At 37.4% G+C, this 19257-nt stretch overlaps 1 protein-coding gene across 4 annotated transcripts; it reads right to left on the bottom strand.

The window, feature by feature from the left end:
• Window positions 1–952: 952 nt before the first annotated feature.
• LOC132267221 (protein ALTERED PHOSPHATE STARVATION RESPONSE 1-like) lies at window positions 953–17763 on the bottom strand. Of its 4 annotated transcripts, XM_059768317.1 has the most exons (8): window positions 17555–17763; window positions 17217–17289; window positions 17041–17141; window positions 15463–16587; window positions 15231–15320; window positions 14463–14677; window positions 1907–2130; window positions 953–1753 (listed from the first exon to the last, which is right to left on the bottom strand). In XM_059768317.1, exons 4-8 carry the CDS (start codon window positions 16514–16516, stop codon window positions 1096–1098), a joined length of 2241 nt encoding a protein of 746 aa, XP_059624300.1. In that variant the 5' UTR covers window positions 16517–16587; window positions 17041–17141; window positions 17217–17289; window positions 17555–17763; the 3' UTR covers window positions 953–1095. The 4 variants fall into 4 exon arrangements, with proteins under 4 accessions (XP_059624300.1, XP_059624302.1, XP_059624299.1 ...); XM_059768319.1 differs by lacking the exon at window positions 17555–17763 and having other exon boundaries at window positions 15243–15320; window positions 17217–17547; XM_059768316.1 differs by lacking the exon at window positions 17555–17763 and having other exon boundaries at window positions 17217–17547.
• Window positions 17764–19257: the final 1494 nt, after the last annotated feature.

Consider the following 19257-nt stretch of genomic DNA (forward strand, 5'->3'; position numbering starts at 1 on the left):
TGAAATTCGTTTTGGTGTTTTTTCTTGATATGCCAAAGTGTCACTACTTCGGCTTGAACTTGTCCAGCAACAAGATATAAGAAGAAGGAAAAAAAAAAAAAAAAAAAAACTTGGGTTTAAACTTTACCTCACGCCCAGCAATGTGAGGTAATTTACTCTGGTATTGCTTGAGATACATCGGAGCATGTGGCCAGAGATAAACAGACTGAAGGCTCATTTGTTTGGATGTAAAATATTTTATTTTTTATTTATTGGTGTTTGGTTGTCGCAACATATTTACAATATATATATATATATATATATATATATATATATATATATATATAATACCTAATATAAATAACTTACTTATTAATTTTCAACAAGTTATTTTACATGCCTCACCCCAGATAGACTCGAGCGTCAATCTCAACCTAAACTTTTGCCAAACACCCAAAAATAAAAAATATTTGAAAGTATTTTTCTTTGAAACAAACGTAGTCGAAATGTGACAAATATAACTCTTAATGTTGTACTCTTATGTGAAAAAGTTGACAATTCCATTCCTCCAAGTTGAAAGTCCTCTAAATTATCACAAGTTTAATCTTCCAATTGACATGTATATTTCTCTCACATCTATAGCATACTTGCAATATGTGCATTAATCATGGATTTATTTTTTCTTGACAAATAACACACCCACTTTGTCCGTCACTTAGATGAGTAGTAAAGATACAATCAGACTAACACACCCACTCACTTTGTCAACTCTCAACATTTTACTCTAAGAAGTGCAGGAGATAACACCATATTACAAGCTTGGTGCATTGACCATGGGATTGATGTTCTTAGTTACCACTTGAGCTGTGGAGATGTAACCATGCATCTCAATTGAAGAATGAAGAACTATAAACCTAAAACATGTCGTTTGTCAAGCTGCAAAAATTGACTTACTTTTTGCAAGGATTGAATATACCATAAAGATTGAAGAACCATTATACTCATCTGTCAAGCTGCAACAGGATTGAATAGCTCAGTAACAACTTTCAATTTTACAAATATATATTTCCAACCAACAACTAAGAAGCACTTGTATATTTTATAATTACATTACCATCAGTATCTAGCTGGCTTGTAGTTCGAATATGCATTTCGAGCTGCTTCACTTTTTTGTCGAATATCTTCATACATTTTCAGTGAAGCCTCTGAGAACTTGGTGAGTCGGTCAAGAACCTTTGTCAAACTTGCTTGTATGCAGCATAGCTTTGACGACCTATCATCATTCTTCTCACCGTCTTTACTTTCCAACTCCTCATTGTTGCTTGCATCAAGTGTTCTTTGTTTGTCCTGCAATTCCTCCATTTGGTGCCCAGCTGAATGGTGCAGATCAGATAAAAAGGCTTTGATGGATTTACTAAGTTCATCAGATGGCAAATCTTTGATCCCAGCTGACCAATCACGACATAGAACAAATATAGGTGGGGCCAGAACACGACGAGGGGAGAACGCCCTTCTGCCCTTGGATCGCTCTCGTGGTTGCAAGATGCAGTTCTGCAACCAACCATTGAGAGCTTCCACGTATGACGTATGGCTGCTGATCCAATTTGCAAAACTCAAGCCAAAGCAATCAATCTCATGCTGGAGCTGAGACATAATCTGCCTCTGTGCATCTCCCTGGGGAGTTCCTGTTGAGCTTTTAGCATGGTATGCTAATGATATTGTTATGTACTGTGCGTGATGGCATTCAAGCATGGCCTTCCACATCCTGATTAATCTGCAGAGGGGCCAAATTGTGTTGTCATGCATCTGATAACAATCCAATTACAATATAATATATCCAACTGTATGCAGTCCAGTTATGGATCAAACTGAAGTTTGCAGTCCAATTATCTTCCAAACTAAATAGGAAATATAAAAGATATCTTACCCTTGAATCAGTTCTACAAGTTGTGGCTGCAACTCTTCATCCCTCATTTTCTCAATTCGCTTTGATATTGAATCAACGGCATGAAGTGCCACTCTTATTCGTGAATGAAGATCTTTCACCACTGCTCGGGTTTTGTCAATCACTTGGGCACTAAGATCCTTTGCAAACTGGTGCCTAAGCTGGTTACACTTCAGGTCATACTCCTTCCTAATTGACTCACTGGCCTGCAGAGGGCCCAACAGGTGAGAATGGGAAAAACGAGACACAGCATTATATCAGCAAAGGACCTGATAACAGTTAAGATTGCATCAACAACAATAAGGACATAAAATGTTACTGGAAACCTGGAGAACTAGACACTGGATTAATTGAAGAAGATTAATATTTTTTTTTCTGAAACTCCTGATGCAACAAACATGCCAATAGACACATTCTTCAGGTGAGCACTGAGAATTTAGTGACAAACATTCTGACAGGTTCTCACTGAAAATTTAGTGTCAAAGAGAATGTTTCTGTAGCTTGGATGAGTTTACAACTGATCAAATAAAACAAAATTTTTCAACAAGGAAGCTAATCATCCTTCGAAGGATGATGGACATTGAGGTTAAACCACATTGAAATGATCCAACTAATTTATTAATGGTCACCAACAGTTTAATGAAAATTGGGGAAGCTCAACACTTACATTTCCAAAACAGGGTAAGAAATGACAACAAAGTTGGGATCATAGAACATTAATTCCAAACCCCCAATGTAATGACCTAATATCTCCTATAAATAATATAGAAACTTTCAAGGTAATTTAGTAAAAGTTTAGATAATTAAATTTTTCAAAAAGGATAACCACACCATTACAGGATGAGATTCCAACCTGGATTAATAAATAAGCTGCATAGTTAAATTTAGAGACAAATAATTGGGTAGGCAACATTAAAATAAATACGCAATGTGAGGACATAGGGTTTCATCCTTACCAAAAAAGAGATTAAGGGAGAGAGGCGCTAGAGAGAGTGGTCTTTGTAGTGATGTGCAAGAGGAAATATGCGTACCCACGATCGTAATCAAGCAATTGATTCTTTATCCTTGCTTAAATGAGTAGTTGTGCACATGCAATCAATACAAATGTGTAAAATTGATATTTTGTCTTGAATCTTGTGCTATGAGACGAAGTTGAGTGTTTAGATCTCAAAACTGATCTCTTGATGGTTGTATGAATTATGAGTTATGTATGTTCCATACTAAAAAACTTTTCTAGTGATAATGTAGATTGATTATCATTCATAACTTTTACTGCATGGGAGTGTGAGTGTTGACCAAGTATATATGTTAAAATATCTTTATTATTATTGTTTTATTTATTTTATTAGCTGTTTTTAGCCTTTTATTAGGTGTTTAATGTAAGATCCCATAATCAAGGGATCGCGTAGATTTTGACATCATTCTTTTTTTTTTTTTTTTGGTTTCCTTTTTTTGTATCCTATTCTTGTATGTAAATATAACTCTTGGCTCTCAGTTTGAGTAAGCCAAAACCCAAAACTTCTTTTTGGTATCAGAGCAAAACAAAAACCTTCGCCTCTCCATCTTCCTTCCCCAACGCCGCCACCTTCTCTCTCCCTCTCTCCTCTTTCCCTCACCTCCAGTGCACCTCCCTCTCCTCCCAGCCCTTGCGCCGCACCCCTCTCTCTCTCTCTCTCTCTCTCTTGGTGTGGCAACCCCAACAAGGGCTTGTGCACACAGTAGAGGGGTAACCCTCTATTTTTGACCCCCTTTTTAGGGGAATTCCCTTGGCCATTTTTATGATCCAAGGGTCCTTCTGGTTTTTTTATGACCCAAGGGTTCCTCACGTAGATTTTGGCATCTTTCTTGTTTTTCTTTGATTTGGTTTCCTTTTTTTTGTACCATATTCTTGTATAAAAATACAACTCTTGGCTCTCGGTTTGAGTAAGCCAAAACCCAAAACTTCATTTTGGTATCAAAGCAAAACAAAAACCTTCGCCTCCCAATCGTCCTTCCCAACGCCGCCACCTTCTCTCTCCCTCTCTCCTCTTTCCCTCACCTCCCTCTCCTCCCTCTCCTCCCAGCCTTGCGGCAACCCCAACAGGGGCTTGCGCACATAGCAGAGGGGTAACCCTCTGTTTTTGACCCCTTTTTAGGGGAATTCCCTAAGGTTTTTTATGACCCTAGTGTCCTTCTGTGTTTTTTTTTTTTTTTTTGACCTTTGTAGGCTGCCGGTTTTTGTTTGACAGCATATTTAGAGGAAAGCGTCGATTTTTCCAACCATGTTTTTCTTTTTCCTCCCTCTTTGACGTGTGGACCAGCCTTATTTTGGTACTATGCGTGATTTTGGAAGCCAAAAGGACACTTTATCCTCGGTCCAGCATACTTTATCTTTGGCACAACATGCTCCGACGCAGTGGGTTACTAGTGTGCTCTTAAATGGGCGCAACTTCATATCTTGGTCCCATTCTCTTCAACTTTATATTGGAAGGAAAAGGAAAACTGTTTGGCTTTTGGGTCTAGTCAAGGAACCGGAAAAGAAGGATACTAAATATATTGCATAGGACATGGACAGATGCACTATTCTAGGTTGGATCTTCAATTCAATGGAGGAGCATATCTCTAATATGTTCATGTTTCACACTTCCATTAGCACAATATGAACCTCTCCCCGATTTCTCTGAAGAAGCTGCAACTCTTTTGGCCAAGAGACTGGACCGCCAGCATACCTACCAATAGGTTAATATTTGATCAAACAAAAGGGCTTAAAAGTTCAAATCGATTGTTGCGATTTGATGATCACAGCATCACTCCTCTCAAAGAGAAGAGGAAGAAGATGATGAAGAAGAAGACGATGATGAAGAAGAAGAAGAAAGAGGAGCGAGCTACGTAATTGGCAATCAACAAGAAGGCACCTCCAATTATCGCATTAGCCATTTCAAACATGTCATATTGCAACACTAATAAGTTTATAGGTTAATATTTGATAAAAACAAAAGGGCTTAAGAGCCCAAGTTGATTGTTGCGATTTGACGATCACAACATCTCCCTAATCGCAGAAAATAGAGAGATAGGGAGAGAGAGATCCGTGATCGGCGACCAACAAGAAGGCAGCTCCAGCAATCGCATTAGCCATCTATAAACAAGTCTGTATGAGTTTTGGTTTTTTTATTTATGAGCATCTTTCTGTTCTTAGGAAAATGAATGGTGTGGAGGTTCTGGTGGTGGGATATATGATAACCATGCCCCTCTCTGGAAGTATGTCACAAAGTTAGAAAAAATTGGTGGAGGGGGTGGGAATACTCGGTTTCAATGCAATTACTGTCAAGATATTTAAAAGATCATATTATAGAGTTAAAGCACTCTTAGTGAGGATGAGTAGTCATGGTATTCAAGTATGTCGCAGCGTAGGCGAACAACATTCGAGATGAAATGCGTGTTGGATGAAGCTGAGATGAAATTGGAAATGAGTGTGGCCAAAGGAAGTTCCTTTGTCACCAAGTGAAAATTCTAGTAAAATTGGTTCCTCCTTAACTGTAAATGTTATCATAGGTCTTGGGTCGTAAATGCATGGGGCTTTTGAGCCAAAGAAGAGGAAGGGTAGATCCTTTTTAGAGAAAGCTTTTCATCTTGGAGCTCAAAGGGAGTTTCATACTGAGATAGCAAGGATGTTTTACTCAGCTGGTTGCTTACCATTCAATCCACACTTATGCCGCTAATAATATGATTTGTGAGTTATATTCCCCTCGATTACAAACATGCTGAGAACTACACTTCTGCAAAAGGAGAGAGAAAAGAATTCACGGAGGGAAAAAGGTGAAAGTATTGCTAGTGATGGGTGGTCCGATGCACAAAAAAGGCCAATAATAAATTGTATGCCAGTTTGTGAAAGTGGTTTGATGTTCTTAAAGGCAGTTAATTGTGAGGGTCTATGAAGCACAGACACTTCGCCTGAGGTGCCATGGCAGTGTCAAACATGAACACGCTGGGAATACAGCCCGCACACATGTCCAACACAGCCAGAAGTGTCCACATTTTTAAATGATTATTATTTTTAGACGGACATAGAAAGAACACGACCCGGATAAGCCAAGGACACGGCTGGATACATAAAGACACGTCCGGGATACGTTTCAGGACACAATGATGTCAAATTGTAAATATATTTTTTTAAAAGCATGGGGCTCAACTAGAATTTTAAAATCTAATGGGGGTAAAATTATAAAAATAAAAATTAGGTTTACAAGCCCAACAACAACATAAGGTTATTCATATATTTTGTTTGTTCTTTTGCCTGAAGCTTTGTTCTTACTTCTCATATAAAAAATGTAAGACAAATCAATGAGAGAGAAAGCAAGGAAAAAAAAAAAGAAAAGAAAAGAAAAGAGGAGAAATAAAGAATAGAAGAGAAAGTGAAGACCGTCAGCCGTGTCATATTTTTTTGAGATTTTTCACATTGTCGTGTTTGTATCGTGTCGTACTGTGTCCATGTTTCCTAGATGAGGGTCGGTGAATATAAGAATAAATATTTCATTGCCAATCTGCTCGAGGAAACCATTATTGAGGTTGAACCACATTATTCAAGTGGTCACAGATAATGTTGTGTGTAGAAGTGAGGGATTTCTTGTTAATGCTCAGTATCCACACATCTTTTAGACCCCTTGTGTGGGGCACACACTTAATCTTGCATTAAGAATACGTATCTCTTGTTTTTCATTCCCATTCCCATAAGAATATATGTGCAGTAAAGATTACTGAAAACTTCAATAAACCACCCTATGAGATTAGCAATTTTCAATGAGCATGTGAATTTGAAGATGCTCTCAATTACCGAAACACTCTTTGCTTCAACCACTGTGATGCTGTAAGGTTTAAGCTCATCAAGAGTGGATTCTGATTAGTACTTGAATAAACCACCCTATGAGAATCTCATAGGGTGGTTTATTGAAGTTTTCAGTAATCTTTGCTTCAACCACTGTGATGCTATAAGGTTAATCTCATAGGGTGGTTTATTGAAGTTTTCAGTAATCTTTGCTTCAACCACTGTGATGCTATAAGGTTTAAGCTCATCAAGAGTGGACTCTGATTAGTACTTGACGATTATTGGAAAAGTGGCATTTGTGAAGGAAAAAGTACTTGACGATTATTGGTGGGAAGAAATTGATAAAATACCTTTTTCAATGTAACCTATTTAAGAAATGCTTAGGAGGGTCAGTACAGACAAACCTTACCTTCACTTGCTCTATGACGTGGAATTCAATGATAGAGAAAGTGAAAACCATAATATATTTGCTTAAAAGAAAGCGAGAAGAGGAGTTTGAAATATTAATGGAGAGGTAGGGAAAGAGCAATTACACCACTCCATTGCTCGACACACAATGAATCCAAGATAACCTCTTCATTCTAAATTCTTTATTCCTTTGTTATTGCACAAAATGGCATCGGGGAATTTTAATCGAGTTCCTCCACATAAGGATGAAAAGGTTTCAAGTATAAAAGAAAAGTGTTTTCAAAAATGTTTTTCTAATTCAGAGGAGCGAAGAAACGCTAGAGAGGAGTTTGCTAGGTTTTCGATAGAGAAAACATAGAGCTAGCAGGGTTTTATATGCCACTTCTCCAATCCTTAGTTTCGAAGGTATTGGGACAACCTTGTTCCTCTTTATGTAGTGAGAGGGATTGGAGCACTAATGATGTAGGACAAAAGTATACAATATTATATATGTAATAATGAGTGGGGAATAGAAGGGGGGCCCAACAATATAGGTAAAAGGAGAAAATAAATGGTTTCATGTGTGTATAAAACTATATAAGCAATATATATGTGGGGTAAAAGGGTGTAATGATGACAGTGTAAGAGTATATATATATAGAGACAGAGGGAGAGAGATCTTGTATGTGTGTGCGTGTCAGAGTAACATTTTAAAGAAAAGTGTAAAAAGCTAAATGCGCAAAGCAATGTCGATGAAAATGAAAAAATAAGGAGCACGTGTCTCAACATTAATAAACAAGGAGCCCAACAAGCGCAATCAGCGAAGACTTGTAGTGTGAGTGTAATAAATGGCAGCAAAATGAATAACAAAGTAGTTGGTAAAAGCCCGTGGCAGACTTGTAGGTCTGACCATTGCTACAGACTTGCATATAAATATTTATGATGTATTTTAGCGATTCAACCCATCTTCAAATGAAGAATTGAAAAAAATAATTTAACTATTTTGAATTTGAAGATTTTGCTTCATTATTACTCCATTCTTCATTTCAAGGTGAGTTTTTTCAATTTATGTCGAGCATAGCTCAATCACGCATGCTGATCTATCCTGGATCCTCCGAACTCTTCATCGCTAGAATAATTCTGCATGCGCTAGAATAATTCTGCATGCGCTAGATGCCCACATGAAGGCACAAGAAGGTTACCTATATTCGGTTCGCCACGAGGAACATCTCCAGCATGAACCCGAATAGGTTCACAATCCTGGTTGCCACCAATCTCAAGACTAGCAATTGTCTAAACCGTTAAACAAATCACTATTCTTGAGTATGCAAGACTGGCCAAGGGGTCTGCACTATGTGATCCTTGGCAAAGCGGTTGCTGCCGAAACCATCATTTGCTATCAAAGAGTTGGTAGCGAAAGCTAAAAGTTAAATAAAATCTCAACACTGAGATTATAATAATGAAGCAAAAGAGTTACAATATTTTTCTCAATTCTTCTTTTCAAGATGGGTTGAATCGCTCTTCAATACATCATACATATTTATATGCAAGCCTGAGGCAATGAACCAACCTTTAGCCAGCATATGGCTATTTTACTAGCTTGCAATCACTAATTTTTACCAACTACTTTTCTATTCATTTTACTATCATTTATTATATTCACACTGCAAGTCTTCACTAATTGCGCTTGTTTGGCTCCTTGTTTATTGTTGTCAAGACACATGTTCCTTATTTCTTCATTTTCACCGCCATTGCTCTACGCATTTTTCTTTTTTCACTTTTCTTTAAACTTTAACTCTAATATGCGCACACATGCAAGATCTCTCTCTCTCTATATATATATACTCTTCTATTATCATCATAACACCCTTTTACCCTACATATACATTACTTATATAATTTTACACACGCACACGAAATCCTTTATTCTCTCATTTTTACCTTTATAGTTGTGGGCCCCTTATGTTCCCCACCCATTATCACACACACACACATATATATATAATATTACTTTAAACCTATTTTGTCCTACATTAGACCCCTCCACTTCAGAAAAACTCGTCCTTGAGTTTGGTTGTGGATTAAATAACTTATTGTTGTCAAGACACATGCTTCTTATTTCTTCATTTTCACCGCCATTGCTCTACGCATTTTTCTTTTTTCACTTTTCTTTAAATTTTAACTCTAATATGCACACACATGCAAGATCTCTCTCTCTCTCTCTATATATATACTCTTACATTATCATCAATACACCCTTTTCCCCTACATATTACATTACTTATATAATTTTACACACGCACACGAAATCCTTTATTCTCTCATTTTTACCTTTATTGTTGTGGGCCCCTTATGTTCCCCACCCATTATAACACACACATATATATAATATTACTTTAAACCTATTTTGTCCTACATTAGACCCCTCTACTTCAGAAAAACTCGTCCTTGAGTTTGGTTGTGGATAAAGTAACTTATTCCATGGATCATACTCAAACAAATCAGCAACATTAAAGGTAGGAGACATAAACATTCCATCAGGAAGGTCAACAAGATAGGTATGTCCCTCATCCATTTTGAAAGAAGTCTTCCACATGCCTTCAAGTCTAATACGAATATGATGATAATCACTCAAGTCAATCTTCAAACCATATCCAACATATCATCAAAATGCAGTACAACAACCAACTCCTTAATTTGTCTCTGCAACTCTTCGTTCTCAGTTGGACTCATGCGGTATTGTTGCAAATTTGGTAAACTCGAGTTGGGAACCAAATCTTTGTGATGTCAAATTTCTCATACAGCAGTAAAACAATCTAGCAAATTGTTTAAGGTTAACTCTTGATATTCTACCAATAAAGGTTGCAACAGATCCGGAATCTTGAACCGCCACCTGGAATCCTCCAATATATCTCTCCACTTGTTGGCTCAACCTGTAGAACTCCTCTATATAGTCGCTAACATGCCAAGACTTTTTCCTGCAATTTTGGTATTGGTGATACAAACATATGTTCATAATGTGATGGTAGGAATTTCGCCATCAATAACTTCTTCATCTTATGCCACGTTCGGATAGGCTGCTTTCCCTACCATCTTCGGTTTCTTTTTGTCTGTTCCCACCAAGCGGAAACACCTCCCTTAAGCTTGTATTGTATAAGCATAACCCATTTGTCTACGGGTATATCCTAATCCATATACTCGAAAAAGCGCTCAACATCATTAAGCCATTGGAAAATCCTCAATGTGAAGATGTTCGTTGAAACTGGGCAAATTAATCTTCATTCGAAAATCATGGGTGTTTGGACCTTTATGGTATATGTCGCGTCTACCTAGATTGCATCGATTTACCGCAACTTGGCGGAACTTCTCATTACTGGAATACCATAGGCCGAAGGCCCACGTGGATGTACAGGAAGGTTACCCATATTTAGTTGACTTGAAGGAAAATCTCGGGCACAAACCCGAACAGCTTCACGATCTTAGTTGCCACCAATCCCAAGTCTAGCGAAGCCCTGTTGAATCTACTGCATCATGATATCCATCCATTGTTCGAACCACTGTTCCAGAGTTTACGTGACTACCTAATGGGCGTGCACTCCGCGCTTCTCATTGCTAGAGTGGTTGCTGCCATTACCATCATTTGCCACCAGGGTAAATAAAGGCTTTGATACCAACTGGCGAAGCGGGAGCTGAAAGAGAAGAGAAATTATCAGGTGGTCCGGTACCCAGCACCTCAAATGTGGTCCAGACCACTCATAAAAAGCCATGTGTCAGTTTTATTAATAAAAATTACACATCAGCAGTGGTCAACCTTCTCTCTCTAACACGTTGGCAATGGTCACTTTTTCTTTAAAATTCAACTTTTTTTTTCTCTCCTCTGCACATTCCAGCTTTTTCTCTCTCTAGACATTGAAAAAAAAAAAAAAAAAGAATCTGGGTTTAAAAGAAAATTCAAAACTACTTTCACTATTTTTCCTATTCCACTCCAATTCTATATTTTCCGCTGTTCGCGATAGTCCCCAATAATTTTGAATTCAAAGCAGCAAGAAGTATAATGGAAAAATTAATGTTGAGCAAGAAACATAATCCAAAAGTTCAGACTCTTATCGTCGTTGAGGACTCATCCCAAGCAACGCAACCAAGGATACCGACTACAACGCATCAGACTCTGATCTTTGTCCTCGAAGACGAGTCCACTCACCGGACTCAGTCGATCAATCTGTTGCCGTTGTCCAAGCAAGCAAATCAGTTTTGCAAACCGTAGATGGATTCGATTCAATTGAAAGCATTTGTTTTACTAATCTTGCTCACAGCCTTCAAAAAAAGAAAAAAAGAATCGATGGTGAGTTCGATCCAGCGCCAAGATCCTGGAGTACCTTTGGGTGACTCATTGGACTAAAGTTTTGGATTTTTTTTTCAATCTCTAGGGAGAGAAGAAGGCTGGAATGTGCATAGAAGAGAGAAAAGCTGGAATGACTAGAGGAGAGGAAAAAAAAATAAAAAATGATTTTTTAAGACCACTGCCAACGTGTTAGAGAGAGAAGGTTGACCACCGCTAATGTGTATTTTTTATTCATATAACTGACACATGGACTTCTATAAGTGGTCCGGACCACATTTGAGGTGGTGGGGTACCGGACCACCTAATAATTTCTCGAAAGAAAAATAGTCTCACACCGACACGGACAATCATAAATTAAAGCCTCTTTTAAGAAATGCTTAGGAGGGCCAATACGGACACATCTTGCCTTCATTTGGCATATGACATCTGGAATTCAATGAGGAGTCAACTTTTTTCTCGGTGGTGTTTGAAATATTAATGGAGAGGAAAGAGCAATTACATCACTCCATCACTTGACACACTCTAAATCCTAGACAACCTCTTCAGTCTAAACTCTAAAGCTCTATGCTTTAATTTAGATTGTCAAGTTTCTAATATATTTACAAGTAAATAAATTATTTTTCTTAATCCATTTTACGCACTCTAAATCCTAGATAACCTCTTCTTTCTTAACTCCAAAGCTCTAGGCTTTAATTTAGATTGTCAAGTTTCTAATATATTTTACAAGTAAATAAATTATTTTTCTTAATTCATTTGTAGGTAATATAGCAGCTTCAGGGAGTTTTTTTTTTTTTTGATAATTCCTCCATATAAGGATGAAGAGGTTTCAACTAAAAGATTAAAGTGTTTTGAAAGATATTTTTGCAATTTAGAAGAGCGAATAAAGGCTAGAGAGGAGCACGAAATGGCTTCAGGGAGTTTTTTTTTTTCATTTTTTTTTTTTTTTTTTTTTTTTTTTGATAATTCCTCCATACAAGGATGAAGAGATTTCAACTAAAAGATTAAAGTGTTTTCAAAGATATTTTTGCAATTTAGAGGAGCGAATAAAGGCTAGAGAGGAGCTTGCTAAGTTTTCCGTGCATTTTAAAGAATATGTGGCAAGTGAATAATTAAATGATAGGGAAAACATGGAGCTGACATATTAGTGAGTTTATATGGCACTTATGCACCACTTCTCCAATCTTGGCTTTGAAGGTATTAGGATAACCTTGTTCCTCTTCATGTTGTGAGAGGGAATTGGAACACTTATTCCTTTACCCACTATTTGAAGAATGAACAAAATAATGCCACAAATATACTTGAGGTTGCAAATATTTCTCTTGATGAACCGAATTTGGAGGGCAACACCACACAACGCACAAAATGAACAAGTTACACACAATTTAGGGGAAAACAATCCCAGCGCACAAAATGAACTAGTTACACACAATTTAGAGGAAAAAAATCCCAACCTTTATAACTTTGCTCACAAAAAGTTTTCAAAGGAACAAGACAATACAGACTCTCATATTGTACGCACACTCTCTGCCCCAAACAAGCCCCAACACTGCAGTTATATAGGCCTCCAGACAAAACTGCCTATAACTACTTGTTTGTGTATGAACAAGACAATGTGGTTGACAGCCCCAACCATCCTAAGCATTCTGGGCAGTCATGGCCAACCAACACAGACAAAGCAGTTTCGTACTGCCTCCAAATCTGGCTCATCAAGAGAAATATTTGAAACATCAAGTATCCCACTACTCTCCAAAGAGTCAAATGCATCTCCTCCAACATCCCACATCTTGGTCTTACCTTCATTTTGTTATGGGGTTCTCCTATATAAAAAATGAAGATTGGAAGTGTACAAACACTAAATCTTCAGCTTTTATGACATTATTTTGTTCCTCTTCAAAGAATGGATAAAGGAATAAGTGCTCCAATTCCTCTCACAACATGAAGAGGAACAAGATTGTCCTAATACCTTCAAACCCACCAATTTGCCGGCTCAGTGTTTCCTCTATCATTTAATGATTCAGTGGCAAGACGACGATGCAACATCCTCGCCACGGAACCAGTGAATAATGGCTTGGAAGCTGAGGTTTAATGGACGTCAAAGAGATGCCACCACGGCTCAAGGAGCATGTTGTCACAATTTGACTACTACAAAGGAAGGAAGAGAAGTGATCTCTCCTAGAGTGAAGAAAGCATCAGAACTGTCTCATTTAATGCAATAATTACCTTGTCATGGTTGCATTAAATACTTTGTCCCCCCTTTTTTACCATAATGGAGCAAACATCGCCTTGAGACTCCAAATAGTCACATCCTCATCTGACTAAGGACCGATGGGCAACCCCCTTCACCACAAATAGAGAGTTAATGTGTCATTTACACTAACCAACAACCCAAGTAAGAGAGCATTTAACATTAAGCTACTTCACCTTCAACCTAAGGGAGATCGCAAGAGTTATCCCCAATCTTTTCCTCTGGCCCTCGAATGGCCCCCCCTTGTGTGACATCTTGGACTTCCAACTAGCCCTCTACCAACTTGTGGCTAAGTTATAGTTAAAAGTGGTTCCTCATTCTCTAGAACCTCACATCAACATAGTATATCAGTTATGACGTATTTTACGAGAAGCTGCTATAACATGTATGTAGAACACATATATTATATATAATTTATATGTATCACATGCAGCTAAAATGTTATGAGCACAATTTATACTGATACATTTCTGGATAAAATTCCAACAGCAATAAGATTATAAAATTCCAAATAAAAAATCTATGGGAAAATTACTAAGAAACATTCGAAATGCATAAAATATGAAAACTAAAACAAAAATAATCAAGAAGATTATAATGTTTTATTTTCTCTTTATTATGAATATAAATAGAGAGTAATATGCATTTTCCAGATGAAGAACTATTGATGATGAACCACTTCAAAGGACAGCCCATTTACAGTGCATGCAGCATGAGATTCTAAAAAATTGATAAGAAGGCATTCAATTTAATGGTAACTAACCTTTACTTCATCATAGAGTTTCCTTTCCCATGCATACAGTCTGTCCAGAGTAGAGAAGTGGCTTCCTGCTATCATGCAGAACTCTTCAGCAAAATCACTTCCACTGTCGTCGTTGTCATCTCTTGACGCTGTAGCAAGAGGATTCCTTGATGAAGATGACTGTGAAGATGTTGAACGGTTCCAAGTGATAATCTTTGCCATATGTTGTGGAGGTTCTGTAAATATTAAGAACTGGATTATGTTTAAGGTAAGAAAAGATGGGAAATAATTTTTCCGATCAACCCATTGGTCCGAAATGTAATTGCCTGTGGCTTGAGAGACCTGTCACTCATCAGATGGCTGTACCTTTCACTGATACAAAAATGCCAATCCCCAACTGGTCTGCTGCTGGGAAGGGCACTGTATCTTATGTTTATAATAGCCTAATTTGATATAAATAGAATTTCGCCCCAGAACCAAAGCAACTCCACTTATTTACTTGCGTTTTCAATTTAAATTTTGTGTTTCACAGACACACTCTTGCCCTTTTCACCTAGATTGAATAAATGGAAATATAACATTTACATATATTTAAAAAGATAGATAACCATACTGGTCCATGAACTGAATGGATCCTATCCTTTAAAGTTGACTACAAGCAGATGACACAACTTTCTGCAACTATTAGGATGTAATTCTCACCCCCACTAAGCTTCTTAAAATGCCTAAGCACTATCACAACTTTGTTCATTGGTGATTATTTGTGCTCATATGTAAGACAATATTTACCTCGAGATTTACCTCGAGAAACAAGTGCAGTCTCTCTCTGGCAACAAACTAGCTGGAAAGCCTCCAATAAAGTTGATGCTGATGACCTCCCTACAATAATAAGATCTCAAGCAGGGAATTCAGGAATTAAACATATAAACTAATAATTGACATTTACATTGCAGTGTTCAAACATTGAAATAAAAATCAATATTGTGAAACAAACTTTTACTTACTAACCACAAATAATTACCTTTTGCCTCTGAAAATCCAACCCGGATTTTGTTCGCCTCAAGCATTCTGGAAACTTCCTTGCCAGATTCAGATGCTCTAAAGAAACGATGCTCAATGTCCTTTATGCTTGAGAGAAAATCTTTAGCTCTGTGGGTAATGAATTCTGAAGGATCCTCTCTTACTGCATGTATGTCTTTGTCCACCACACTCCTATCCCTCTTGGAGCTCGACTGCTTCAAAGCAGCTTTGTCTATCAAAGATCCAGCTGGAACATTCGCACACTGTTCAGTGTCCGATTGTTTCACTCTACCATTAAGTGTCTGTCTACCACCATCAATTCCTTCAGCTCTAATTGAATGGACATTGTTTGCTATCAATCGATCACACCCATCATTTCGAGAAGCTGAATTGCAGGAAATTTTATACAGCTTATGCTCCGACTCAGGGGTCATGTGTCCTTCATGAAGTCCATCATTATTGCCATCTAAACCAACATCTTCTTCAGTGACCTGTCTATACACTCTCATATCATCAAAATGCAGTCCATCCTGTCTCACAAACCTAAAGCTCTCGCAATCATCAGAGGGGTCAAAGAAATCCCAAGAAGACCCACACTCAGGAGGAGGAGGCGGAGGTGGCGGCATTGAAAATGACATAGATTCACTATCATCCACATAACTAAAACTAGATGGATTGACTCTAACAGTCACAGAACTAGTCCCTCCTAACCTCATATAACTCAATCGAGACACAAGAGGGGAAAGGGGGCTCCCATTTTGCAGAGGTGAATCCGAAACTTCGGCTATGTGTGAAGGAGAGGGTGACGGATAGGAAGAATGTGATGGGGTTTTGTCAAGTTCAGTGGCCGAAGTGGACATGGATGACTCTAATAGCACTTCCGCCTCGGCAAATCTACGCAGAGCAATGCCAATGTTTCGAAGAGATTGAACATAAGCAACATGAGAAGCTGCTAAAGCATACCTCGAATCAATAGCTTGCTTGATGTGTCTCTTCCTTTCCTTGCAAAGTCGCAGAGCATCGGTCTTTTCGGCTTTTGAACTTACAGAACCCATTTTCCCCTCAGAATGGAACAAACCAGCTCATGAAAGTAACCAGATTTTCTAAGCTTCCAAACACAATCCCTCTGAAATATCAAAACCCACTACGAAAATGAAGAAATGGATCAAAGCAGTTCATGAAAGTAAACTCATTTTCTAAGAAGCCAAACACAATCGCCCAAATAAAAATAAAATAAAATAAATAAATAACAACGAATACTAGGAAAATGATGAAGAAAAAGAATGGAGCAGACCGTTTCGAGAAAGTAACCCCATTTTCTAAGAATCCAAACACAATCCCTCAAATATCAAAACCCCAGGGAAAATAAAGGGGAAAAATGGAACAAACCAGTTCATGGAAGTAACCCCATTTTATAATAATCAAAACACAATCGCCCAAATAACAAAAATCCACTAGGAAGATGAATTCATCAAAGTAAACCCATTTTCTAAGAATCCAAACAAAATCCCTGAAATATCAAAACCCACTAGGAAAATGAAGACAAAAAAAAAAAAAAAAAAAAAAAAAACGTACAAACCTCCTACTTCAGAGCCTGGCTTTGAAGTTGAAAACCCGAGCGAAACATAGCAACCCTTTTCTGCCCCAAGACGAATTGAGTTCTTCATGTCCAAAAACCACCTGGTGAATCATTTGTTTAGAAGATTTAGAACACTAGACCCAGATGAAAAATGACAAACAATTTTACAAACTCACTATCCGTGATGATGAAAAAGGCAAAAGCTGAGGAAGTGGGCACATAGTAGTGAGTTGGTGGAGTCATAAAATCCTAACCCGTCAAAGGAAACCAGAATAAATTAGCAGCAAATCAATGTATTGACATCTATGTTGAATCAGTCCACTTTTCAGGGTTTCAAACAGAGGTTTTGCAGAGACGGTGAGGGTAAAAACTGAAAAGAAAAACCCAAGAGAAAATGAAATGTGAAAAAGTGTATATATATATATATATATAGTATACATATATGTAGAGAGAGAATCTCCTACAGTTAATATACACCGAGGAGGAGCCTCGATGTGTGTGGCGATATTCTTACATTCATTACAGTTCTTCAACGAAAACTAAAATAAACGACACTTTGGACCAGTCACTCCTCTCTCTCTCTCTGTAAAAAGCGTAATAATTTCTCCCTCAACCAAAACTCAGATTTGATCTCTCTAAGAAGCACACTTTCTCTCTCTAGATTGTGATTTTGGTACAGATTACAGAAAAGGGAGCATTAAACGAGGGAAACTCTTACCTTTTTTTATGTAGTGTAAGGCTGTAAGATTAATGACTGTTATTTATTGGGAAGTGTGTATATGACAGAACTGCCCCTTGGTAACCGAGAGACAATCTAACGGCTACTTTAAATCCGGTTTTCCAGGGGGTGGGATGGCAAATTTTCTTTTCTTTTCTTTTCTTTTCCTCGCTTTTCCTGAGAAAATTTGGGGGAAGTGGGGCGGAGTGGGTATTGCCGTGTGAATCAGCAATATGTAATGGAGATTTGTTTCACTTGGGCTGCTAAATTAGAATGGACAATGTGAAAGAAGTAATTTAAATGAAAAATACTATTTGGGCGGGTTTGGTTAGGATTAGAATCAATCACAACAATGGTTGGACCCACCAGCTCTTTTGGACTGGTTCAGTCTTGGAAAAGTGCCTTTTTAAATCTATAAAAAATACTGTAAATAAATAAAGGGTTGTTAGATCATATGTAAATGTCTAAAATTTGATGCCATAATTAGGCCATCAAACAAGAAATTACTAATGCTAGCGTCCTGCAACTAGTTCGTATAAAAATTATTTTTTAGTATTTTATAATAACATAATAGCATTTCTTCTTTTCTTAAAAGTGAATAATGAGTTCATATCTTCTTAATTGCAAAGTGACTAATTTTAAATAATATACTCACTCCCTCCTATTATAAAAAGCTTTCATATTTTTATTTTTTAGTGTTTTAAAATAATTGTCACAATTCAAAATCTAATATATTATTATAAAATAAATAAATAAATTATATAAAAAAAATTCTCACTCCGAAGACTTTTGAACCTTCAATTTCAAATATATGCAATAACTCTCAAAGCTAAATATTAAGGAAATTTAGTGGGGAGTGATTTTTATCATGGTTTACTTCTAAAATTGTCAAGAAAAAAACATACTAATCACTTAAACTTGAGTACTCTAACTGATTAATGGCTAATTTTATGAAAGACTCAAACATGGATACACTAGTTCAAAAAATTAAATACTCTATCAACTAGGTCATTGGTTAATGTCTCGAAGTGAGAGATTGGTTTGGGGAGGGGGGTCAAAACCTGGCTCCTAACACTGCGAGGAGTTCCCAACCGCTGGGCCTAGGGATGGCAACGGGGGCAATTTTGGGTGGGTATATCCTCCCCCACTCCCACAACAGTTTAAAAACCCCAGCTCCGTTCCTGCCCAAAATCGTTTTACTTTTTTACCCCGCGGACACCCGCCTCATTTAGTTTCAAATTTTCTCTTCATTTTTTTATTTTTATTTAAGGAAATCATAAAAAAAAATGGACAATCAATAATTTAACATAAAATTCTAAGGATATGAGCGTTTTTAATTCGTAAGGCTCTGCCGCTCACTAGAACGGTTGAGAAAGTGAGTGAGTATAACTTAAAATTTCTAGAGCTAACTATATATATTAATAAAATATGGATAATTTAATAATTTACATACTTAAATAGGGCGGGCGCGGGGTGGGGTGACCACCTCTGTCCCCGTC

The sequence above is a fragment of the Cornus florida genome, unplaced genomic scaffold (assembly GCF_030987335.1).
Source record: "Cornus florida cultivar Cherokee Brave unplaced genomic scaffold, ASM3098733v1 CherokeeBrave_3.0.0_Hap2_Chr07, whole genome shotgun sequence".
Taxonomy (NCBI): Eukaryota; Viridiplantae; Streptophyta; class Magnoliopsida; order Cornales; family Cornaceae; genus Cornus; species Cornus florida.